The 26,139-nt window shown below is 43.2% G+C and overlaps 1 protein-coding gene across 1 annotated transcript; it reads right to left on the bottom strand.

The window, feature by feature from the left end:
- Window positions 1–1,774: 1,774 nt before the first annotated feature.
- Window positions 1,775–20,874, bottom strand: HTRA1 (HtrA serine peptidase 1). Its single transcript, XM_014308417.2, has 9 exons — window positions 20,835–20,874; window positions 20,088–20,187; window positions 19,545–19,749; window positions 9,930–10,124; window positions 9,216–9,248; window positions 7,915–8,029; window positions 6,783–6,840; window positions 5,330–5,425; window positions 1,775–2,506 (listed from the first exon to the last, which is right to left on the bottom strand). The coding sequence occupies exons 1-9, from the start codon at window positions 20,872–20,874 to the stop codon at window positions 2,338–2,340; spliced, it is 1,011 nt and encodes a 336-aa protein (XP_014163892.1). The 3' UTR covers window positions 1,775–2,337.
- Window positions 20,875–26,139: the final 5,265 nt, after the last annotated feature.

Raw genomic sequence — 26,139 nt, 5'->3', positions numbered from 1 at the left:
GAGAATACTTTGTAAGAAACCATCTGGGTAGCTGCATGGTTGGACAAAAGAAAAGTTAATGCTAAATAGTTTCCATATGATGTTCATGTGGTTACCAATATCCACTGCACAGAAATTAATTACAAATTAAGAAAAGGTAAGTCAGAAAACCACTTTCAAACTGAATGGCTGCAATATGAGACCATCTCACATCCCACTGGATGGAGCTCAGGGCTAGAATTCTGTTTAAATGTTTCACTAATCCCAGTGACCCAGGAAAACCATTTGCAGAATTTCATTTGCTTCTTTCCTAATGCCCACACAAAGAAAATTAATGAGTTTGCATATTAAGAGACCACAACAACAAGCAACAGCAACAAAGAGAATCAATCAGCTCTGCAAGTTGTGCAAGCACTTGTTTTGAAATAAAAAGGCAGATGAAAAATAACTTTGGTTTTGAACACAATTTCCTGGCTTTGAGGCTTTAGTTTAATTTTTGCTAGTTGGGTTAGGTGGAGTGCTAGAGAAGGCAGGTGATTTTTAAACTCATTTTTGCTGAGAGCTGTGTGTCACCACTCTGTGTTACACAAATGGACTGCAAAGCATATCACCACTTCAGCTGTGAGCTGGAACAATTATCAACATCAGCAAGATGAACTTGCAGTGCAAAGATGCCACAGGACACTTTTGCAAGACCATTCCTTGGATTTTTTGAGCTAGAAAGGATTGCAGACTGGCACTGCTTGGGCAGATTTTCACACATGTGATTTTCCACAGCCATGGCACAAGGTGGCAATGAGGTGTTCCATCCTGCCAGGAGTCAATACTGCACTGAAAGGCACACTGCAATTAATTAATGCCACACACTGTGTAAAGTTACAGTGATGCAGGGGAGTAAGGGCAGGCAGTGGCAGCTGGGGATGGAGAGGCTCCTCCACTTGGGATAAACTGAAACAGAGCTGAAATACAGCTGGGAGGAGAAGGAGCCCTGTCAGGAATCCAGCTCTCAAGGATTTATTGCTGCATTTGGGTGGAATACAGCCCTTTCTTTAAAAACCATAAACTGCCAGCTACACAGCTGGAGAGGTTTACTAAAACATTCTTTTTCTAAAAGAAGAGCCTGTTGAGGAACGACAGTCACCCAAAACTTGTCTACAGCCCTTGGATTTATTCTCTGAAATACATGTTACAACAGAGGAAAGAAAAGGCTGCTTAGCCTATTATTTACCCAATGAGTAATTACCTTGTAATTAGGTGTAGCTGATTGTTCTGCTTCACAGCAAGACGAACCCACTCACCACCCCCAAGCTTCAAGGGCATCAATAAACCTATGTATGAAGATTAATTCCTGTCAGAAGAATGCCCTATATCCCAGAGCCAAAACCAGGTCCATACACACACCAGCACTCCAGATTTGGATAAACCAGGCCTGTTTTAAAGAGCTTAAGGCCAGGTCTAAATGGTTACAGACATCCTGATATCTGAACCAGAATGGTATGAGATCTGTGATCCACCCTGTGGCAATTTCTACAGTGGGCAAACAGATTCCAGGCATTGGTGGGGTTGTAATTAAAACAGTAAGGAAAATGCATTAACATCTGGAAGACATAGGCAATATGACAAATTCAACCCAGCCTTGCTGAGGAGAACAGATTGCACAAAAGCACAAACACAAGGCACATACTGAAAAATAAGTCGTGTGATTAAAAGATGATTAAAAGGAGACCACCAGGCAGATGTGCCATGCAAAGTAAACCACTCCATAAGGGGAAGCAAAATGAGTCACTCACAAGAGGTACTGTTGAATTCTTTTAATAACACTAGGAAAATATCATAGTATTAAAGTCCTGCACGGGGTCCTCGGGAGGTTATTTGGGTTGGGATTCCTTTTGTGTTTATAAACCAAACTTTATTTCCCAATTGTGTTTCCTTTTAGGCTGACTACTCCTTTACAATGGCATTTCCAGTTAAAACACAGCTAACCTATAAATACCTGAATGCCACAACACACATTGTGTGCGTGGGTTGTGTTTTGTTTAAGTCTTAGAGGAAATGACAGGAAATCTACTCAACACAGGGAAGCAAACGTCGATTCGTTAAGCAGGGGGATGTAAAAGCCAGTAAAGAATACATTGCATACATGATACAGAAGGAAAAAAAAATTATCATCTGGAGTATGCGAAATTACACTGATTTTGCACCTTAAACCTAGTAGAAGTTACTCTGTTGGCCAATACTAATCCACTGAACAAGCAGAATGTTGGTCAGAAGTCTAACGTTTTCCTGTACCAGCACAGAGAGAGTACAAGCAGTCCATTGCTGTTAAAAGAAAACATGAAATCCAGCTCATGTTTCTGGTTAGGGGTCGATTTCCTCGGGAACTACTGTGAGCATCACATCTTCGTTGCCCCTGCGCACGACCATGTGCAAGGTACTGTCCTTTTTAATGATGTCACTGACATCACTGGCTGAGCTTATGGACTGCCCATTGATGCTGATAATCACATCGTTGTCCTTCAGGCCACCACTGAAAACACAAAGCAGCAATGTGTTATTAGAATTGCAGTTTTATTTTTAGGCGGGAAAAAAAAAAAAAAAGATTTCTGGATTATTATTATTATTATTTCCCACCCAACAGCGCCTCTGCAGACATGGCAGCCACGAGGAAAGCAATCAGGATTTATATTTATGAAGCAGTGAAGGTTACAATGAAGTGCAGAAACCTCAGGATCTGAAGGATGTACAAGTTTGATGAATCCCATATTTCACTGCCTTCAAAGGAATTCGCTGTTGCAAATAGAAGTTAATTCTGCAATAAAGATCCTAGGTGTTGATCTGTCTTTTAAAATAATTGAACAAAGCAGATTGATTTTAGAGGGGAGATTGCCCAAGCTTTTGTTCCTGAACACACAGAGAAGCAACACGAGTGGCACTGTGTGCTGATGAGGGATTTCAGCCCCTGTTCTCCCTACAGAGCTTACTGACAGCCACTTCACCCACCCTTCATGTTTTAAACCTGAGCAGGGTAACACATGTAGCTATCTAGTTCGATCAAAAAACTAAAAAATCAGATGTCACCAAAAATCAGATGTGTCCTTCCTCTGCTGCCCATAACAGCCAAAATCCTTTTTTCTGACCTCCAAATCTGAACCTTCCTGACTCAAAGCAAGCCAGGGCAGAACCAGGGCTGTGTCTCTCCCCAGGCTTGGCTGGAGCTGCTGCCAGCACCAAGAAATGGCTGGCGAGGGATGCCACAGACCACAATATCTTGCCCTGTCTTGCACAACGATCTGACTCCAAGGGATGGAAAAATCAGCCAAGACAGATCAGACATGATTCAACCCTTCAGAAGCATAATCCTTCACAAAACCACAGACCACTCATCGGCCTCTTCCACCCACAGAAGGCGCCTGACACGAGTGTCTCCTGCAAGCAGGGTGCCCTTGGCCAATGTTTGCAACAAATCTGGTTGCCTACAGGAGGAATGGCTGAAAACATGTCCCTGGAGGAGGCCATTGCATGGTTTTTCATGCAGCCTCTCCATGTGACTCACATCCAGGACAGGTCACTGCAGCTCTGCTCCTATGCCCCACCGGCACATCTATGTCACTGTGGTATTTTCTGAAAAATCCCTTCCCCAGGATTTCTTCTCCAGGGAAGATGAGAAGCCTCAGCTCCTCCATGTTTTGCTCCTCTGGAATGTGGTCTGGAGGTTGTTTATCCAAACATGTGAATTGTTTTTAATTAATGACCAATCACCGTCAGCTGTGTCAGACTCTGAGGAGTCAGTCACAATTTTTCATTATCATTCTTGTTTAGCCTTCTGATGTATCCTTTCTCTTTCTTTAGTATAGTTTTAGTATATCATTATAATATCATATCATGTCATATCATATATCCTATCATAAAATAATAAATCAGCCTTCTAAGAACATGGAGTCAAATTCTCATCTCTCACCTTGTCCTGGGGACCTCACAAACACCACACATCTACACAGCACGTGCTGGACAGATCAGCAGAAGAAGGAAACCTCTGGGCCAAGGACAGGGAGTGGGGGGACAGAGCCAACATGGGCTGAATTGTAACTGCCAGGCCATCCTTTGGATGGAGCACCTCGATCTGGGTCTCCCTCCACATTAGGTTACATTGCCTCACATTTCTTCTCCCTCTCCAAAGTGCCTCTCCCACTCTCTGCTACCACCCACACTCCTAAAATGACTTTTCTGCACCTTCAGACTGAACCTGAACACCAAGGCAGCAACTCCAGCCCCACACTGGAGCAGCCAAATCATTGCTACACATTCCTTCACACTGCAGACACTCACCAGTGCTCTGCCTGATGAGCACTGCCAACAAGGATCATCTACAAACACAGCAGTAGTTCAGAAAGCACACTAGACAGCTATCACTGTTATCTTACACCCAAACTGCCCCAAAAAACACCATCCAACCATCCTTGCAGTCTTCCTGAAAGGCAGTGTATGCCTGCCCCAAGCAGCTCCCTGCCTACATGCCTTCGGTGCCACATAAGCCTCTTTGCTGCCACAAAGATTTACTCCTCTCTCAAAGGATCCCTAGTTTCAGAAAATGAATAAGGTTTCCCATTTCCTGCCCTGGATTACTGAGCAGTTTCCTATCAGGCAAACCCCTGAGAGAAAAGTGTCTCCAGCAAAAGCCAGCCAGAGCAGTGCCAGTGACCACAGACAGCCCAGCTGCCAGGCAGTGGCACCAACCAGCAGGGCCAGCTCCTGAGCAAATCCTGAGCAACAGGAACAAAAAAAAAAATCAGTGGTCTGAACCCAAAAGCTCTTCCAGTAATGTGACTGCTGACAAAGCTCTCGCATGGAAGAGTGTCTGCTGCCAAGAGAGGATTTCAGCCCCAAGGTGTGCCAGGGGAGCTGGTGGGTTTGGCCAGCACTCAGGTGGACATTTTCTCCAAAGTGGACCCAAAAGCTTCTCAGTTGCCCTCCTGCAGTGACCAGCAGGGCCATGGAGAGTGTGCAGGAACAAAAGTCTCTATTCAGCACTGGCACTGGTACAGCAGATGCCTTGGAAGCAACTGCTGAGAAAAAGGAAAAAGGAGTTTTCACACCCCCAGAATGCCTTCCCTTTGGGCCTGGAAGGCTGACAGGGCTTCCCTGCAATGCCCTGACACAGTTACAGGATTGCCCATCAGGGACCAGAATGAAACCACAAACCCCTTTCCAGCAGACAAGCTAACAGCAATCAGATGGTCACAGCCCTGTTAATTGAGCTCAATGAAGAAAGCCAGTTGGGCAGGGAACAGCCTCCATCGTTACCCCCTCAAGTCAGTGGCAGTGGTTTTGAGAAAAAAGCACTTCAACCTACGCTTCAGCTGGTGTTTCTGGAATGACTTCAATGACATAGGCCCCAGAGACAACATCAGGGAAGTCTTTATGGCGATCCTTCAGCTCTCTAGCTTTGCTGAAAAATGAAGAAACAGCAAAAAAAATATTTTGTCAAGACAGGAAAAAACACCCCCCACGCATTTTGCTGAAGTCACTTAACAGGAGTTGAGGTGTTTTACACACATTGGTATGCCACCTCAGCATTCATTTTAACCCTTAGATGCACATTTCAGGAATTATTACACTTTTCTTTGCAGGCATGCAGCTTTTTAATGTCTATTTCTGGTAAAGGCAATCATTTCAATAGATACAGACAATCAGAGTTCAAACATTTCAAAGCTTTAGACCTAGCAGATCATAGAATCACAAAATGGTTTGGGCTGGAAGGGACCTTAAAGCCCATCCAGCCCTCACCCCTGCCATGAGCAGGGATACCTTATACTAACTAAGGATGCTCCAAGCCCTGTCCAACCTGGCCTTGGACATTCCAGGGATCCAGAGGCAGCCACAGCTTCTCTGGGCACCCTGTGCTAGTGCCTCCCACCCTCACAGGGAAGATTTTTTCCTAATATCTCATCTAAACCCGCTCTCTGTCAGTTTGAAGCCATTCCCCCTCATGCTGTCACTCCAGGCCCTTTGTAAATAGTCCCTCTCCATCTTTCTGTCAGGCTCCCTTCAGGTCACAATTAGGTCAAGGCCAAAGCTTCTCTACTCCAGGCTGAGCAATCCCAATTCTCTCAGCCTTTCCTCATGGCAGAGCTGCTCCATCCCTCCGATCATCTGTGGGGCCTCCTCTGGACTGGCTCCAGCAGGTCCAGGACCTTCCTGTGCTGGGGACCCCAGAGCTGGATGCAGAACTCCAGGTGGGGTCTCCTCAGAGCAGATTAGAGGGACAGAATCACCTCCTGCAATCCTGAACACCTAAAAAACCCCAACCCCATGTGTTTCAAAGCTTTCTTCTACCTGTGGATCCTGCACAAGGGAAAACTTCTGGTTATCTTTACAGGACATGGCATTACCTGCTCATGAGTCTCTTATAGCCAGAGCATGAATAAGCAAGTCCACACAAAAGCTTCATTTGACATTAAGTGAAGAGTTTAATGAAAATAACTTTATAGAAACGTAGGAACGCACGTGGCTGACGTAAGCCATGGAAACATACAACAACACGGATACAACCCCAGGACAGAGCCACAGTCACCAGCTACTCTCTTCTGAAGCATTAAGGAGAAGGAAAAGCCAGGAGTTGTTTAAAGGCTAGCTCACAGGAGAGTCTAGAGGAGAGTCCCACCAGGTGGCAGCCGCAGAGGAGGAGGTGGCCAGGGCTGGCTGGGTTTGTCACCAGCACACATCCAAATCCATGTCCCCAGCTGGATCCAAATGCATGCAGAGCCCACGCTGGGGGAAGGTGAGGAGCCACCCTGGGTACTTACCTGGGGGTTAGTGACATCATTCGTATGCCAATGTATTTCTTTTTGGTTACAGCTTTTCCTGCAAAAAGGAAAATGGGTTGTGATCAGATGCCCTGACCTAAAGAGCCTCTGGCTTTCAAAACTTTATCTTCCACTTGTTCAGACTGTCACTATATGAAACAACACAAGCTCACACACTGCTGTTCTCAAGGTGAAAAAAGGGAAGTTTATTTTCCTGACTCCCACATTTCTAGATTTCCAAAAGTCACAGTGGATTGGAGGGTGGCAGTGCCACCTCTCCAATGACACTGGACAAGCCAACAGTCCAGCAAATTTCTCTTCTTCCATAAAAGAATGCAAAACAATAAGTTATTTACAGAAAGTGTGTGAGAAAGTTTGTTACAAGAATGTAAACATCAGAAGGCTTAGAAAATCTTAAAAATTTAAAGTGACAGTTCAGACTTTCAATATTTATATTTTTTCCTATTTTTTACTTGTTTGGCTTGCTTGATCACACATTTTATAGTGTCTTGGTAGCACACATTTTATAGTTATGGATAACTTGAGAAATACTGTTTATGGTTAAATTTACTTTTTGCTTTTGTGTTTACTTACAGGTGGCATTTTAATTTTGATGGTCTGAGGTATTATGGGTTTATTGAGTTAGGAATAATTTTTTTTGTGTGTTTTTAATTTAGGTCTGTTTTTGACACTTTTATTTTTGCAGTTTGGTTTCTTTGCTTATTGTTTTGGTGCTTTTTATTAGTTTTATTTTTGTGAATATGGGCATTTATATGGTGGACTTTTACAAGTAGTTTTTTTATTTTGCTAGTGATGTTTTTTTACTCTTCAGCATCTTAAAATTTGATTTTTTTATGCTGCTAGTTACCTTTTTTTTACTTTTTTTAGCCATTCTTACAGAGTGCTGGCTACTATTTATGAATTAGTGTAGAGGTGGAGTTTTGGCTACTTTTTTTTTTTTAATCTTAATGCCAGCCAGGCTGCTGGCTTTCTGGTTTATCACTGTTTTCACAGAATGGTTTGGGTTGGAAAGGACATTAAAGGTCACTTATTTCCAGCCCCCTGCCATGGGCAGTGATGCCACCCACTAGAGCAGGTAATTTTCTGGTTTTCCTCTTCCCAAGTACTGTACCTTTAGCTTGTCTGTCATGAGATTCAGTTAGGAACTTCTTTATTTTATCGGATGGGATGGCAAATGAGATGCCTGCTGTAACTTTTAATGTGTTAATTCCAATGACTTCACCATCCTGGAGAAGAGAAAAAAAAAAAAAGTCATTATTAGCAAATATGGAATACCTCAAAGAGAAATGGATCATTTCTTCCAAGCAGTCGCAAAGACAAATTCACATTTTGTAGGTGATCTTCAATTTTCTTTAAGTTTCGAGTGTAATTTTTTGATTCTATTGATAAAACTACTACTTAGGAATTTTGGAAAATCAATGTGATTATTCATCTTGCTGCAGAAGTGATAAAACTGGGTGATTCTCATGCTTGCAGCAGATGAGCAACACATTCTGCAGCTATCCTGTGTTTATTTCAGCAAGCATCATATAATGCATGGCACCAACTGCTCCTGAGCCACTATTACATAGTAACATAAAGAAAAATATAGTTTGCCAAAATCAAAAGTTTTCCTGGCAGTATAACTCCAAGAGCTTTGGATGAAACATCTCTGATGTCATCTCTTTTGAAACCTCAGCAGTTTCATTCTCTGGCTCACCCCAGACAAAAACTGTCTAGCTACAGGTGGTTTTAAGCGAAGGTTAAACGTGACTGAATGTGTGCTGTGAACTGGGTGGGAAAAAAAATTGCCAAATCTCCTCGAAGGCAGAAACTCTGAGTAGTTCTGAGTTTCAGTCTGTGCCATGCCTCCTGAGGACTCAACCCCAGGCACCCTCAGGAGACCTGAGAGCTCTCCCACAGTTCTGCAACCTGCTTCAGTTCATTCTACAGTATTGGCAAATAAACCCTAATATCCTGAAAATATGTGGATTTTTTTTTTGGTGTGATTCAAAATGAAAGGGTAGATACATTTGAGAAACACTGAGCTGAGTTTCTCTGTGAAAAGAAAATAATTGCCAGCTGCAGGGTAAACAGCAAGGGCAAACACCTCACTGCAAAATGTGTTTTTCCCTTTTTGCAAGACTTGAGCAAAAAAAACATTACACTTGTTTGAAACGATGCAAACCATAAACATCCTAAATATTGAAATCCAAAGGTAGCTTTTTGCCAACATAAACACAGACAACTGATTAGTAAGAACCATGTGAATTTTGTGTAGTCAGCCAGATATTGAAAACTGCAAGTCCCACATCTGGTGGGGGGAGTTTGCTTTTTTTTTTTGTTGGTTTGGGTGGGGTATATTGTATCATTTTATTTTTTAAATTAAACAGCAATAAGCTTGACACTAAGCAAACTTAGAGAAACTCTTACCAGATTTACTAGGGGTCCTCCAGAGTTCCCATACTGAAAATAAACATAAGTTAAGAACACATTTTAGTATTTACCTCCTAATTTGTTGCGTGAAAAAAAATAAAATAAATTTTTGCAATATTTCTGTAGTACTGCTTCCATTGTCTATTAAATTCATGCAATAGAACAGTTTTAAATAAACCATAAACCACAGTTGAACATCACCCTTTTAGCTGAGCTTTGCAAATACTTAGTTTTTCTTCTCCTGCCAGAGTAAGTTAAGAAAGCCAAGGTTTTCCTTTTGTTTTCTTAGTGCCACACTAGAAACTGAGAGGATTTCAGGACAGCTCTGGGAGCTGTTAGTGAAGATTTCTTACAAGGCCGAGATCTGAAGTACAAAAACTATTGTTTTGCCTTAATGCAGAAAAAAACTTGAACCCTTAAACGAAGCTTGGCTTCTTTTTCAGAAAACAAGATGGATTTCGAAAAAGATATTTATTTGCCAGAGAATATTGCCTCCTCCCTTGCAATCTGCAAGGATTTTGAGGTGAAGGCAGATATTGTGCCTGGTGTGGCTCCTCGGGGGGATTTCTAAGTAACACCAAGCGCTGCTGCGGTGCAGATGTCCACATTTACAGGGAGAGAAATGCTCCCTGCTCCTCAGAAGGGCATCACAGGAGGGATTTCTGCTGGGGAAAGGCCAGGGCTGAGGGCAGCAGCCCGGAGGGGACGTACATTGATGATGGCATCTGTCTGGATGTAGTCCATGTCGGAGTTGCGCAGCCCCAGCTCCTTCCCCCCGCGCTGCGTGGTGCTCACAATGCCCGTGGTCACCGTGTTCTGCAGGGAGAAGGGACTGCCAATGGCCACCACAAACTCCCCTGGCCTCAGGTCTGCAGACTGGCCAAGCAGAAGAACTGGCAATTTACCCTGCAAAATAAAAAAAAGAAAAAAGAAAAAGAAAATTCGAATGTTAAGACACTGCCCCGCTGGCAGAACAAATGTTACGGAAGGATGAATGCATTCACAGGGTAGAGGAAGAGAGAGAGAGGCTTTTATCCCTCAGGGATTTTGTTCTGTTTTCTTTGAGTATTTTGTGTGTGGGTTTTACAGAAACATCCAGTGTGGGCTCTTTACACTGGAGAACTATTTCCACAACAGGTATCCATTAAAATCAAGAACAATTAAAAGACCAATGGAATATTTATGCTCTGCTGTACAAAGCAAACATCTGATGATACTAGAAAGGAGCCACATCCAACACTTCTTGAAATAATTAGCAAACAGCTGCTGAAGTAAAAATATGATATTGTTTGAGAGTGAACACTAACGAATCATGAAAGCAACAGCCCAAGAGTTTTAAGCATGCATGTGTACAGTTAAAAGCATTTTATGTTCTCACAAGACACCAGCTGATTCAGCTAAATTTCTTTTAATGAAGTATTCCTTCTACATAATTATATTGCCTCCTACATACAGTGATGTCTTCCTCTGAAGATGTTAGGATTTAAGGACCTGATGTGATTTTTCTGTTATGACAGTAGAGGATACCATTATACTTTTATTTCAAGATCTTATCTCTAAACACAATAAATATTACATAGTTGAAGACATTCCCACTAAAATATTCTTAAAATCCAGCAAACACTGCATTGTACAGCAATTACAAATAAAAAAGTGGGGGGGAGGTTGGATCCACACTTGTTAATGAATCAAGGGTGTTCTGAAACAGGTCATAGTTCAAATAAATACTTTTTTGATTCATCACCTGCCTGTACAATACACATTGAGTGCCATTTCTCCCTTTCTTCACACTTTTAAAAGTCAATCTCTACACTTACAGTGATGTGACATGCTTTTAAATATTTTTGTTTTATCTGTTGTCTAAATTATCCTGGCCCTCCCCAGGTAATTTAACCATATATTTAACCCATGGTATTTAACCATGTCACCAGACTATTTCTATTAGCAGCAATGAACACATATAAGTGCAGGTTTAGACTTAGGATTTGGAGGATTAGGTTACTGAACCCAAAAATGAAAACAGAATTCTGGAGGCATTTATCTTTTGCTTGGCAAAGCTAACTTGAACCCAGCTTCCTCTAAGCTTGACCTACTTCAAGTTTTGGCAAAAAGAGAAAATACTGCATGTTTAATTTGGAAACTCATTGCTGGCTCTGGTTTTGTTACCAGCAGTTTGAAAGCCTGACTCAATAATTCATCCATAGGGACAAAAATTCAGTGTTATAAACTAACTCAAATTCCCATCACTTTGTATTTTTCACCTACAGTTTATTCCAAATATCCTAAGAGACAGACAATGCCTGCAAAGTAGAAAGCAAAAAATAATGGCATCAGTTATCACTGTATGCTGCTGCAAATACAGAAGTTATGATTTTAATGTTTAACAAGACTGGTCTTGTGCATCCTTTATTCAGCTTTGTTACAATCCCACCAGGGAAGTTTTACTCAAAGGAGCAGATTGTTTCAATAAAATTCATTGCCAGCTCCCAGACAGGGTAAGATGCTTTATGGAAACTTATCTTTCAGTCTCCAGAGAGCAAGAAAATAATTAAACAAACAGAGTGAGCTGGGAGAGCAACAGAACAGGCAGCACAGAAAGCAGAAAGCATTTCCACGTCTATTTGCATTCAGAGGAAAGTTATCACAACCAGCAATGCCCTGCTAATGAATAATAATAATGATAAAATACAGCCCTTATCAGTGCCACAGCCACAGAGAAACCCAGCTGTGGCTTAGCTCTGGGAAGGATCCAGCAGCTCTGCCCAGTTTCCCCATCCTTTCTGCAGAGAGGCAGCAGCAGCAGCATCCCAGGGCAGTCCCTGACCCCAGGCACAGCTCCAGGGGATGAGTCCAGGGCAGGGAATCAGGCAGTTGTGCTCAGCTAACACAAACAGCCCCATCTGGGTCATGTTTGGACACAGGGAGCACCCTGGCCCTTCCTCCCCTCAGCAGATGCTATTGAGCTTACGTAGCACGTGTTTGCAAGATGTCATTGGTCAAACCAGCATCTTCTTTTGGCACTGCTTTTCCTTCTTAAAAAAAAAAATTAAAAAAAAAAAACCCACACAAAAGACAAAAAGTGGCTTTTGTTTGTGTCCCAGTGCACTGAACACAGATACTTTGCAGAGAAAGGGGGCATTTATCAGCAAATGAAACAGAGACAAGCAAAAGAAAACAGAATACTTTTCATGTTTCATTACCAGGAAAAAAAAAATAAAGGCTGGTCGTGTACAAAGTTAAAATAGTTATACAAAGTTCCTGAGTTGTAACAACAGTCACAAAGCCAAAATTGCATCTGGCAGCAGAGAGAAAGGACAGGAACGGCCTGTGACTAATACAATTGTGATTGTGCTGAGTTTTCAGGGCTGTGCCTATACTAGCCAGGCTTCAGTTCAAGCTCTGATGCTGTATGGATTGGCTGCAGGTCACCCCTGTGATTCAACATGCCTTCTGGAAAGTCTGGCTAACCTTCCCCTTGCTAGAAACAAAAATCCGTTGCAAAAACCTCCTGGTCCCGCACACGTTATGAAACACAGCTTTGGAAAACGTGTCCTCTGTTCCTTGTGATTTCCTGGTGTGGGGCAGGACTGACACACTGACAGCACTGCATGTAAATGTATTAGTGCCCCTACAAAACAATCATGAGGAATTGGGTATGATGAATATATGTGTTGTCACGGCTGTAAATTTGGGGTGTTCTCTCTAAAATAGCTTAAAACATTGCCACACTCACTATTGAATTTTCTGTTATTAAAAAAAAAACCAAAACAAACTCAAGTATTTATTTACGTTGTACACGTGGTTTTGAAATGAAACCAGCACAAAACCTATGAAAATCCCATGATGGAGTGGGAAAAGCATCCTTCTGCAGCCCAGGAGGAGCCCTGGCGATGCCAGGCAGGCAGTGCTGTACCAGGATCGTGTCAGAACACCCCCTCTGTGCCCTCACACCCTGCCACTGGCAGGCTCATCCCCAGGAAGTTCAGGAATCCTGGTAAAATGAGTGTGAGTTCAGGGCTCTTAATAGCTATACTTAATAAATGTGCATTCTTCAATCTTTACATAATGTCTGATGGCCGTCAGGATGACACAAGCACCACTCCAACTCGTGATTCTCCTGCTTTGGCTGCAGATTTGCCAGTGCAGTTAATTAAAAGCGCCAGGCAAAGGACCATGCCTTGCAGCACAAGCAGCAGGGAGCCAGGAACACCCAAACCCAGCTCTCCCAGTGACTCACTGCATGGCTTTGGGCAACATATAATACCTTCTCTACCCCTGTCTTTTCTAACTCTTCCTTTGATGAAGCCTTGGGGCTCTGCTGGATCCCTGTTTACTCAATAAAACAAATCTGCAGGCAGGCATTCTGCAAGCACCCAGAAATAGGACCAAACATGCAAAGCCCGAAGTGGCACATGACTCACTGTTTACACCCAGGCAGAGAAGGAGCCATTAATTAGGGTTAATATTTTAAGACTTTCCCATCCCAAAGGGCTTCAGACGTTTTTATATATGGATTTGACTCCAACCCTGGATAAACACAACTCCCACGACATGGAGAGCTGCGCACCACCACAAGAAATGGCTCCAGCCAACAATAGGACCCAGCTATTGTGGCATGAGAGGAGAGAGGTAGAGATCAGCATCATCAGCCAGAGGGACTCAGAGAAACACGGAATCATTTAGCTTGGAAAATGTCACAGACATCTTTTATGAAAAATCCTTTCCTTAGGATTTTTCCTCCTGAGAAGCTGAGGCCTCAGGAACAAACTGTAAACAATGATTATCTGCTGCTGTGGGATGCGACAGGTGCATCTGTGATTGGCCTCATGTGGTTGTTTCTAATTAATGGCCAATCACAGCCCAGCTGGCTTGGACTTTCTATCTGAGACACAAGCCTTTGTTATCATTATTTCTTTTTCTATTCTTAACTAGCCTTCTGATGAAATCCTTTCTTCTATTCTTTTAGTATAGTTTTAATATAATATATCATAAAATAATAAATCATCCTTCTGAAACATGGAGTCAGATCCTCGTCTCTTCCCTCATCCTGAGACCCCCGTGAACACGGTCACAGGAAAAGCCCTCTGAGATTATGGAGCCCGACCCCTAACCCAGCACTGCCAAGGCCACCACTAACCCAGTGTCCCCAAGTGATGCATCCACATGGCTTTTATATCCCCCCAGGAATGGGGATTCCAACACTGCCCTTCTGTGAGGAAATTTAACCCAATATCCACCCTGAGCTGCCCTGGCTCAGCCTGAGGCCGTTCCCTCTGCTCCTGTCCCTGTTCCCTGGAGCAGAGCCCGACCCCCCGGCTGTGCCCTCCTGGCAGGAGCTGTGCAGAGCCACAAGGCCCCCTGAGCCTCCTCTGCTCCAGGCTGAGCCCCTTCCCAGCTCCCTCAACCTCTCCTGAGGCTCCAGACGCTTCCCCATCTCCATTCCCTTCCCTGCGCACCATCCAGCCCCTCCGTGTCCTCCTCGCAGTGAAGGGTCCAAAACCACCCCAGGATTCAAAGTGCAGCCCCAGCAGGGCCAGCACAGATGTTCCCCTGGTGTCCTTTAACAGCACAACTTGAGTCAGATAAAATAAGTGAAATCTGGACAAAACAGCCCCAAAATTAAGAGAGGAGGAAGCACAAAACCACCAACCAGGCACAGCCACTGCCACAGAGAAATGGAAACCCAGAGACAGACAGCCATAAGCAGGAGGTGTTTTGGTTAGAACTTTTTCACCCATGAAATAAGTGAATGTGCCTCCATGCTGGCACAGAAAGCAAGTAAATCCCTCCACTGTTCTGTAATCCCCTTCATTTGTGGATGGAAAGTCAGGAATTTGCAGGAAGCACTTTGCAGTTCAATAAACGGATGAAGAGGAGACAAAAGTTCTGAGTTCAACTTGTGTTAACCAGCGACAGATCTCCTTCATGCTTCTTATTTTTAGGTGGGAAAGGCACAGATGAACACCAATTCAGCTGTGAGTGTAACTCTGGCAAAACATGTAACTGTCCTGGGAATTGCATTTCTGTTCTGACTAATTCGACTTTCAGAATACGTTATGGCAAAACAAAACCACCAGTCATGAGCACATAAAAATATAGAATATCATCTACAATCTAGAAACTGCTTGACAGAGAGTCAAAGAAAACAAAAAACCCAGGCTGAACACATTACAAGCCTCCAAAAGTATTTCATCTATAGTTAGAAAAGCAAAACTGAGTCTCCTTATCTAAATATGGAGCATGGGAAGCTAAAAAAAAAAAAAAAAGAAGAAAAGGATGAAGCGTTGTTTTGATATGTCACCAGCTTTTCAATTGCCTGGCAAGAGATTGCTGTTCTCCCTTAAAAATAAAACACAAATGAAATTACAATTAAATAAAATAAAAATAGTAATTAAAAATATGCTGGTGCTGGCAGACCCACCCTGGAGATGTATTTTCACAGAATCACAGAATTTTGCTGCATGGGAAGCTGGACCAGCACATTGTCCCCACAGTGAGGGCTACAAGAAGCTGAAGATGGCAGGAAACCACTGCTGCCTAAACTGATGAATAAACTGGAGTTAAGATCCAAGCTTTTTACAAGATATTTCATTCCTATGGGTCCTGAACACTTCTGGAAGCAATATGTGGGCTTCCTCAGCCTCTCAAGAGGAAGCAGCGTATTACCCAGCCACAGATTTCAAAGTGAAATAGCATTTCAGAAAAGCCACTTACATCTGGTGTCCAAGTAGTTTGTTTCTTCAAAATGTGGGCTATTAAAATATTGATGCATAAACAGGGAAGTTTGCTTTCCTGCCTCCTCCAGTTTGTACACACAGGGGAAAATCAAATCCCCTCTGACCACAAAGATACAGACACTCTCTGCCTCAGGAAACCACCAGGGCAACGAGGGCAGGAGGTCTTGTTGATTTAAAAGTGTCAAACGGAGTGTTTATTAGTAAGATGCAGGAGAAACCTTAAGCTGAGGGTTTCAGCTGAAGGGCTGAAATGTCACCACAAATTAGAGGTGGGTCACAACCCCACTGCTGCTGCACCATGCAAATGCCAAATCCTGTCTGGGGGGAAGAACTGGAACTGGCCACACTGAGGAGCAAAAATCTTCAGGACCTGGCCTGTGTTCCCTGTGTGATTTCAGGGTCAGTGTCTCATGGCTGCTTTTTTAGCACTTTTCTTTAGTAGAAAGAAGAAACACCTCCAAATAAAGCCATTCACCCTGCTCCCTCTTTCATTTTTGTGGACAGAGCTCGATTTCCAGGGCTGAAAAGGGTCTCCAGGCAAAAGCCACCTCCACCTTCCACTACTTTGGGCTTTCAGTTCCCATCTGGGTTGGGTTCTTTTGTAATTCTGCCCCCCATTAGCCCTGATGTTGTCCATTAAACCACCCTGAAATTTCCCCCCCTCCTGCCGGTGTTTATTTGTCAGCAGCTGTATCACACATTCTGATTTAACAAGGTAGTTATTTGCCTTGAGATGAATCCCACAATGCAGCTCTGCCAGCAAAAAAGCATCTGCTCCCTTTGGGGTGTTGTGCAACAGTTTTGATGGGTTTCACACTCGCTGCAGTATCACACGTGCCACGCAGGACAGATTATTTATTTCACCAGTCCCTGCCTATGCTACCAAAATCCAACTTTTTCTAGGGAGCTCTTATAAATTTTGCATGTTCATATCCAAATTGTCTGCAACTGCACTGCTCCTTTCCAGTGATGTGGTCTCCTCCTTGCATTTGTAAGGATATTTAGATTGGATTCATGGCTACCACATTGATTCCAATCTTGCTTCGTACTTTCAACACTCCAGCAAACTGCTCAGTGTCACCACAGACACGAGAAACACTGGTGCTCTCTTTTATAGACTGTAAAAACAAGCACATTTCAGGACTGGAACAACTGCTCCAAGGTTTCTGTTCCTCATTGACTGCAAGATGTTTTTCCACGGAGAAGAATTTAATCAGGGAAACAGCTCATCCTCACTGCTGCCCAGATTGTACCACCCTCTTTCATTTCCTACTGCACTCAGCAAAGCCAAATTAGTTCTGGTAATGTCTCTGACCAGATGTTCGCACCTTAAGAGGGAAACAGCATTCAGGCTGCTGCAAAATCTGAACAGCTGTAGGAATACCAGCTGACAGCCTGATCCCAGCTCTGTTCCAAATCACAGAGCATTCTTCACCCTTCAGATCCTGCCTTAACATGCCACACATAAAAAAGAAGACAAAAAAAACCCTTCTGCATCTTTGATGTCACCTTCAAATAATTTATTCCAGTTTAAGGACTTCGCCTCTTACTTCAGAAAAATTCTTAAGGATGGTTTCCATGCCATATCCAGATTTTTAAGGGGTCATTTGTACCACCCCGTTGACTTCTTTAGCCAGCAAATACATTTCAAATTCAATAAATTATTACCCCTGTGATTTTAAAAAGTGTTTCATGCATCTGAATGACTGCAAGGCATTCCAGTACAAAAAGGAAAGCTCAAACACTGAACTTGAAAGGATATATAAAAATGCCCCATAAAAGTTCAATATGAGAATCAATTTCTCAGCTGACCACCTTTCCATTTTAACTTTTTTTTGTGAACACATAAAACGTTGTTTTTAATTCTCAAATGCAAAGCAACACCTGTCCTGTGAACAGAGGTGCCTCAGGCCCCACCTTGGACTGGGATTTCCCAGTGCTGTGTTACCAGAGCTGGCTGGAAATCTGGGTCTCCCATCCCTTTAAATTTCCCCTCAGTCTTAAAATTATCCTGAGCTGCAATGGGAGAGGTCAGGAGGAGAACACCACCCAAGGTACTGCCTTGTACAGCTGATAAGATGCTTCCAAGGGCAGCTCAGACCAGTTCCAGCCCTGTTGAGCAGTGCTTTCCACCACAAGCCCATCTGGATGAATTACCTTTTTTCCAAACTGCTTCCAGGTTCTCTCTTCCCACAAGCAGCTTCCCAGGACAATTAGGAGCCATTTCCTCCTTGATAATGTTATATATTAAATAACATTCAAGCCCATGCCTGCTCTTTTGAGTCCTCAAACTGAGCACCACACCAGTTCAGTGTCTCCTCTCTGCCAGCTCTCTCCTCTGGAGTTCAGGTTCCTGCTGCTCCAAGTCCTCTCCTTCTCACCGTGTCTGCTCTGCCCTCCACCTTGTACTTCCAATTTTAAAGCACTTCTCCAGCTGCCCTTCACTCCCTGCCCCATCCTGCTCATCCCAATGCTGCCAGTGCTTGCGCTGGGGATCTTTCCCTTTGTTTCTTACTGCTTTTTCTTATTTAAAGATAAAAATGAGAAAACAAGCGACGCCATGAAAACAGAGAAAAAAACAACACCGCAAAACCATGATTGGTACTGTTTGGTTTTTCTGCCTGGTTACTGTTCAGAAGCTTTTAAAAAAGAAGAAGATTTGAAGTTGTAAAGGTGGCAAGGGAGCAGCAGGAGCACTCCATCCCTCGGGTCATCCAAGGGTTCTGCGTTAGGCGCTGGCTTAGTCATGAACTCTGGCACAAACACTTCTGACCTCGCTGGGGAATAGCCCTGAACTAAAACAACGCTGCAAGATCTACACATTTCTGAGTCATGTGTTTCAAATGAAGCATCCCTGCCCCTTAAACTTGGAGGTCATCAACTGGCAGACCAAATCAGGGGAGCCAGTGTGAGCAGCACCCCAAAGAGCCACGTCCAGCTCACTGCAGCTCCATTACACAGCATTTCCACACCATTTCCTTCTTGCTACGTGTGCAGAACCTCCTGACAGCTTTGCTGCTGTGGCAGGAGGCACAGCAATGCTGACAGAGGAACATTTGATAGGGAGGGAGATCATAGATGGGAAGCTGCTCAGAAAACCACTTGCAGTGTAAGAACATCTTTCCAAGCTGGCTTTAATTTCCATGCTCAAGACGCTCCCCAAGGTATTTTCCACTTTAGTATCTGCATCAGCAAGGGACAAATGTGTCCTCTAAAAACCATTTGTGACTTCAATATAGGCACTCAAGACAGAGTAGCACAAGCAAAACACCCCCATTTCTCCTCTGAGAAAGATTTATATCAGATAAAGTGTGTGCAAACCAGCCAGCAAACTGGAGTGTTGTTTTTTATTTTGAGGATGCATAAATAAGTGCAATGTGATTCTTTCACTACACTGAAGGTGACAAAATTACCACTGCCACCCACAAACTTGGCTTTTAAAAAGGTGTATCCACCTAGTTCATACATTCTCAAAACCCCAGCCCAGTAAACAACTTGTTTTTCCTTCCAACCTGAAAATCAGTGACACTTTTTGGAAAGGAGGATGTCCAATTAGAGGAACAAAATGTGTCTTGCTTTAACGACTCACCTGAGAATCTATTTTAATTAGTGCAATGTCTGATTTTTCATCAACATCTTTAATTTTGGCTTCGTAGGTCTCCCCGTTCTTGAGCTCCACCTTCACCCTGTTCTTGTTGGTGACCACGTGGGCGTTGGTGACGATCAGCCCATCCTCAGAGACAATGAACCCCGAGCCACTGGCTACAGGAACCTCCCTCTTGGAAAAAGGAAGCCTAAAAGACAAGGGAAATAAATTATTGCTGCAAAAAAAAGATGAAAGGTCACAAATAACTCCAAATAACACACAGCCAAAAGGAGTTTGGTGAGTTCCTAATGTTTTAAGATATCTGCTGTTACTCTCATTAAGAAGATAAAGCACATCCATTACTTTAGCTAATTATTTTTCCATGACTCTTAAATTATCTCTAATTCTTAAGCATGACAAATATTTATTATCTCAAAACCTCTTTGCTATTTCATGCCATCAATCAACATTTCTGTCACACTGGCAGCTGTTTTCAAGAATTAAATAAAAAAGAAAAAAAAAACCAATACTGGGCATCTTGTTTACTTGCGAAATAATTCAATGTGAACCACAGCAGGGGCGATCTTCTCCACCACATCTGCAATAAAGTTGTATTTGTGCCTCAGGCTGTTGGGATGTTCTTGGCCTGAAATAGAAACAGAGGACGTGTCATGAGTTCTTCAAGTGACTGCAGGAGGGCCATTGCAAAACACCTGAATTAAAAAAAGCTCTGAGTGGGTATCTTTCCCTTCCTTAAAAGTCGTCTGCAGCATGACCTCGGCCCTAGATTCCCTCCCTGCTTCTCTGCACAGAGGTGGAGAGCTTCATCCTTAGGGAAAATGAGCCATGGAACCTCCTGGTGTGGAGTGCACCCCACTGGGCCATGGGGCTCGTCCCTCTGTTGTGCCCAGGGATGGGGCACTGGAGGAGCACGGGGCTCATTCCCTGTCTGTGAAAGGGATTTTGTACTCAGACGCCTCCCTTGCTGCCCTCCTTTTCTGGATGGTCTACTTAGCCTGGATGGTCTTCCCAGATTAAACAAACCAGCTCTGTTCCTCTGCCAAAATACGCCTTCTTGGAGGGTTTTGAAGTCTCAGGCTGCTGCGTTTGTAAAATGCTGAGGACACAGAGGTCCTGACCCCAGAGTGAGCCCTCAGCAGCTGCTGAGAAAGTTTAACTTGGGTACAGGGTTGGGCTTCCTTTCCCACCAGTGTCCCCACACAGCCTGACCCAGCAGCCCCTGCCTGGCACCTGCATGTGGAAGAACCTTCCACATGCTCCACAAAGCCCCACTCGAGGCATCCTTCCCCACCCGGAGCTCCATCAGCTCCATGGATCCCCCCCTGCTCTGGAGCCTCCCCCAGGGCTGTGAAATAGATAGGACAACACAATGGGACCACAAAGCTCTGCATTCCTGGGCAGTGCTGCAACAAAAGCTCATGGTCGCTGGGTGGTCAGCAGGGGCCAGTGGGATTTTCAAATGCCACTGGATATCCAACTCCCATTGTCACCAACAGAAAACCTGTCTGCACCAAGAGAAGTTGGAAAACTCACAGTTCTGACACAGCTTCTCCTTCTCAAGCAGTTCAGGGGCAAAAATATTGCTTTTTAAAATTGGGAGCAGCTATGCAAATCGGGAACACCCCGAAATGTTATTTTGTATTCCTTTAGAGGTGAGAAACACCCTTTGTTTTCATTTCGGTTTTATCTGGTGCATCCATCTCCTGCTCTACAGGCAGAAGCCAAGCCTGTTACAGGCTTTCAGAGGAGCATTAATGGGTTGTGCTGCTCCCTCCATCTTTGCCATTTGGCTTCTAAATCCACGCAGAGATTAAAGCAATAAGCAGCTTGTGGATGCTCTAAGTGCCTTTGACGGTGTAAGAGGACGATTTATTTGCAGAATCATAGAAGGACTATCCCATAAACCTATCCCAATACCAAAACCCCGAATGCCCTTTGCTGTTGGAAAAACCAGAGAGGAAAGCCATGCAAATTTTCAAGCACACACTGGAGACAATAATGATTTGGGAACAAAATGCCCCTGGCTTTTAACACTAACCAGACACTGGTTTGGTTCAGGGGTGAGCATGTTCCAGGTGAGTTCCCAATGCCAACAGCACACACTGTCCCTCAGGAGAGGGGTGCATGCTCCACCCAAACACCATCTGTCACTCAGGGACAGGGTTTTTTTCCTTATTTACACCCTGTGAAACATCTCAAGGGCTTTTAAAGGCAGCCAGTCACAAGCAGCAGCCATAGCAGCAACCACAAAACCCGCTGTGCTGTTTGAAAAAAAGTGTTTATCTGCTTTATGAAGCAGCAACATTGATCAGGAAACTTTTGTCCTCACCTCACTGTTTTCCTCAAGAGTATTCAGTGTTTTCTGATTTACACATGAGCTGTTGCCCTTGGGCTTTTATCCCACAGAGGACATTTCTCTGACTGAGAAATATCAATTTACCAAACGATTTATATTCCCTACTAGAAATATTCAGTATCAAACAAGTCATTGCTGTAAAGCTGACAATTATCACAGGGACAGGTCTGGGAAGCTGCTACAATAAGAAATGCAGTCTGGAATTATCCACTTGCATTAAATAGGTGCTTGGACAGATTATCGGGTGGGATTAACGTGGTGCTGGGCTAAAACTCCGCAGGGCACTGCTGCAGCCATGGATCTGCTTTTTGATCACTGCTTATAAAATGATTTCATCTCAGCTGCAATGCTGTAGACATCCAAAGGTCACATCCTGCCCTTGGGAAAAAAAAAAAAAAGAAAAAGCTCCACGGATGAGGGAACTACACAGGCAAAGCACAGCTTTTTTTTCATGCCTTCAATCTTTTTTGCTTTTAGCTATTGAAGAAGAAAAAGGATGCCCAGGCTGTACATGGTGAGACTGCTAATACCTCATCTCAGAGCTGCCTTCCCTTGGAACTGGAGCCTACAAAAGCCAGGATTTCAGAGGCAACAGTATTTTGCCCATGATCCACCCCCTCATGCAGTCCCAAACTAAACTGCAGAGAAAAAAAAAAAAAAAGTTCAGAATTTCCTACTTTTGAAAAAGTTAGATAATAAATAATAATTCATGGCATACTGACCCAAAAAGGTCCCAGCAGCTGGCCACGCCTGCCTATTGCTTATGTATTAGGAATTCCTGCATTGTGTAACACAGTTTTGCAACTGCTCTTGAACCACTGCCCATTTAAATGGAAAACATACCTTTTTAAAGCAAAAAAACAACAGTCAAAGCTCTGATCTTGATGAATTCATCGATGAATGTTAACGGAAAAATTCCTGTAAACTGGTCTTTACCATGAATATAAAATCTGAATGCTGTAGTAAAAGTGTTGATACTTTGAAAATTCTTTTATCACTGAGATAAAGAATAATGGAGGGCAAAAAAAAAAGCAGATTTCTCTTTGGGATTACTGAGCTGCACATGGGGAGCTGAGAGCTGATCTTTCCTACAAGAAACCACCTCTGTATGAAATTTTACCTAACATTTGAACCCAGGCAAAAAGGACCACGTGGAAGCTTAAATGGCCATAAAAACACCAACATTACAAATTTAATGTGGTCAGATGCTCATTCCTCAACCACCACAGGGCAGTTTCCAGCAGTGAAACTGAGAACTTCACCAGGTATACTTTCCTCCTCTCTTACACATCTATTTTCCAGCTGCACCAATAGCTCAGGGCCTTTTGGTAGCAAATATATGTTTTGGTTTTGGTGGGATTTTTTTCTGGGGGTGGTGTTGTTTTGGGTTGTTTCTAAATCATTGAGAACTGGGCTTGAATAAAGCTCAAGTTCCTAAATACCTTCAGGCTCTGATGTTCAAATCTTCCCAGACTGCTCCTCTTTCTATTTATATGCTGTGATTATTGTGTTTTGTAATGTTTTTATTGAACTATTGCACAATGCCCTAAAATGCCCACGAGCATGGCTAAGAAACCTTTATTAATTACATTATAAAGATGATTGTTGTGAATTCAGTAAATGGCAAAAAAAACAAAAAAAAAAAAAAAACAAAAAAAACCACCCAAATATAAATAGGTTATAGCATGAAAAATTCCCAAGGCAACTAAATTCTTCAAGGACTTCAAAGGTGTGCTGGCTGCCAGCCCTGAAATGAGAAGGCAAATCTCTGCCAACTGGCATTAACAGGGCTAATAATCAGTAAACAGACTGCTAGGAGAGCAAGACAGAGTACCTGGCCACGAAAAAAAGCACACCCAGCTGTAAACAACTGAAGTAATTTGGTTTCATAAAGAGGAGCCAAAAAGCAAATTAAGATCTGGGTTCTGGTTAGGTCATTACTCAAAGTGGCATCGATGCAATGATGCTCACAGCTCACACATGCTGCTTTTGGTGGTTATTTTGAGCTGAACTGAGGAGATGCTTTGGAGATAGAAATCTCACTGAAGTAACCTCTCCCCTTCTGCTGGGAGAGCTGTCTGCTGCCCTGGAAGAGCTGCTCTTGGCATAGAGAAGAGAGCACGTCTTCAAACAAAGCTTTGGGCACATCTCAGTCAGACATGGGGCTTTTCCCCACCCAGTTTTCCCCTTTTTCAAAAAGGGGGTTCAGCTCTCCTTCCTACTGACTGCGGTGAGGAGCAAAATCATTATCCCATTTAACAGGACTTTTTGTCTTAGGCATGGTGAAGGGGAAAAAAAGGCACGTCCCAGAAAGTCTCTGTGCCACCCTCACTGAAGGGCTGCAGTTCCTGGGATAACTAAAAGGTATTAAACTGCCCAGGCTGCTGAAAATAGGTGAGATTATTTCCTCCTGCACTCACCACTTGTTTAGACACACACACAGGGGTTTGAAAGCATGGCTTGGGCTTGGGATTCTCAGCAGAACGAAACCAAAAGAGCTGCAGCACTCACGAAAGCTCCGGGCTGCCAGAACCGGTGACTACTGACACAAACCACAAACCAAGTTTTGCTTGGAGAACTTCCACCCTTCCCAAATAAAACTCCAGCCACTGGTGTTTGTACAAACTTCCATTCATGCCATAAAAACCTCCAAACCTCTGACTATGGAGACAAAAAAACTCCAGCAAAGGTGCTCAACTCACTGAAAACAGGGGGATCAGCAAACCCTGCTGGAGAGAAGCAAGGAAAAAAGTGTGGGAATCTGCTGCCACACTTTCTTTTTTTAAATTACAGAAAGCTGCAAGCCTAAATATTCCACTTCCTATTCAAGGATAAGTTGTGTAATTCACCAAAAAAAGGGTATTACGCAATGACAACACTAAGTAAATAAGGAACAACACTCGACGTGTCACAGGCAATTTGCTCAAGAGCAACTCTTAGGTCATTGGAGGGAATTTTGAGAGGTCTAAACCACAGCACCTTGTTAATACAGATGCTATTGCATCAGTTATTTTTCCCCTGTATAATCCATGCAGAAACTCAAGACACCTCACAGATTTCTGGGAGGAAAGTCTGCATTACTGTGATGCCCCTAAAAGCAAAAATACTTTCATAGCCCTAAATAATGGTAAAATAAAGTGCTTGAAATCTCTCCAAACAGTAAACTACACAAATCTGGTCTTAATTTAAAATATTTCCTGCAGCAAGAACCACTGCAAGATTAAAGTGAGGACTTTAAGTGAAATTGCAATTTGGCATAAATGCACACGTGCAAAGGAAAACTAAAGTCCATTTTCATCACCATAATATTTAGATGATCAATTCCTTCTTGGCAGTGTTCAACAAGGACTTTGTATTTTCCCTGCTAATCCAAAAGCAGAAACTCATTCATTTTAATCACCGATTTTAAACAAACCCCAAAGAACTGCCAAGCTAAACAAAACAGGGAATCTACACAAAGTTCATAGAACAGAACAGCTCCCAAATTAATGGTAACACAGGACAGATTTCAGAGCAATGTGTGGTCGCTCACAGAACAAAAGAACGTTTGAGTAACAACATAAAGGTGAAAAACTTCATGTTTTAATTGATATTCTACTCATTCACTTCTGGCCACAAATTAATGCTTGCCCTGACAAGAGCTTGGAAGGGAGAGGTACTGAGGATCCAGCTGTAGGAATAAGTAAAAGCAGACGCTGGCAACACAAGAATGCTACCAATATCTGATGTCCCATCCCTGGCAGTGTCCAAGAACAGGTTGAACAGGACTTGGAGCATCCTGGGACAGTGGGAGGTGTCCCTGCCCATGGCAGGGGGTGGAATGGGATGAGCTTTAAGGTCCCTTCCAAGCCAGACCATTCTGTGATAAAAAGAATTATCAAGTTATATGAAGAGAATGACAAAAAGAGTTCTTGTGTATTTATAAAGCAACAACAAAAAGTATTTGAAGATAAAGAAATTGCAGAGCAAAGCCTTCAGAGAACTTTGGTCCAACCTCTTTAGTCCAGCTTCTTTCTTAGTGGGAATCAGACTTCTTTGGCATCCAGTACCAATCCTGCTGTTCAGGATGGTCTTGCCACTGAAAATGGTCAGTGATCAAATTCCTCATGTAACATGCCCACAGCTTTCTTCCAGGGAATTCCTATATAATTTTAGATTTACACTTTCATTTTTAGGCAAACAGGGACTTGTCCTACCACTTATCTACAAGGCAGAGTAAGT

This window comes from Geospiza fortis, unplaced genomic scaffold (assembly GCF_000277835.1).
Source record: "Geospiza fortis unplaced genomic scaffold, GeoFor_1.0 scaffold452, whole genome shotgun sequence".
NCBI classification, from domain to species: domain Eukaryota; kingdom Metazoa; phylum Chordata; class Aves; order Passeriformes; family Thraupidae; genus Geospiza; species Geospiza fortis.
The sequence above is the reverse complement of the archived record's forward strand: the minus strand, read 5'-3'. Positions and strand labels throughout refer to the sequence as shown.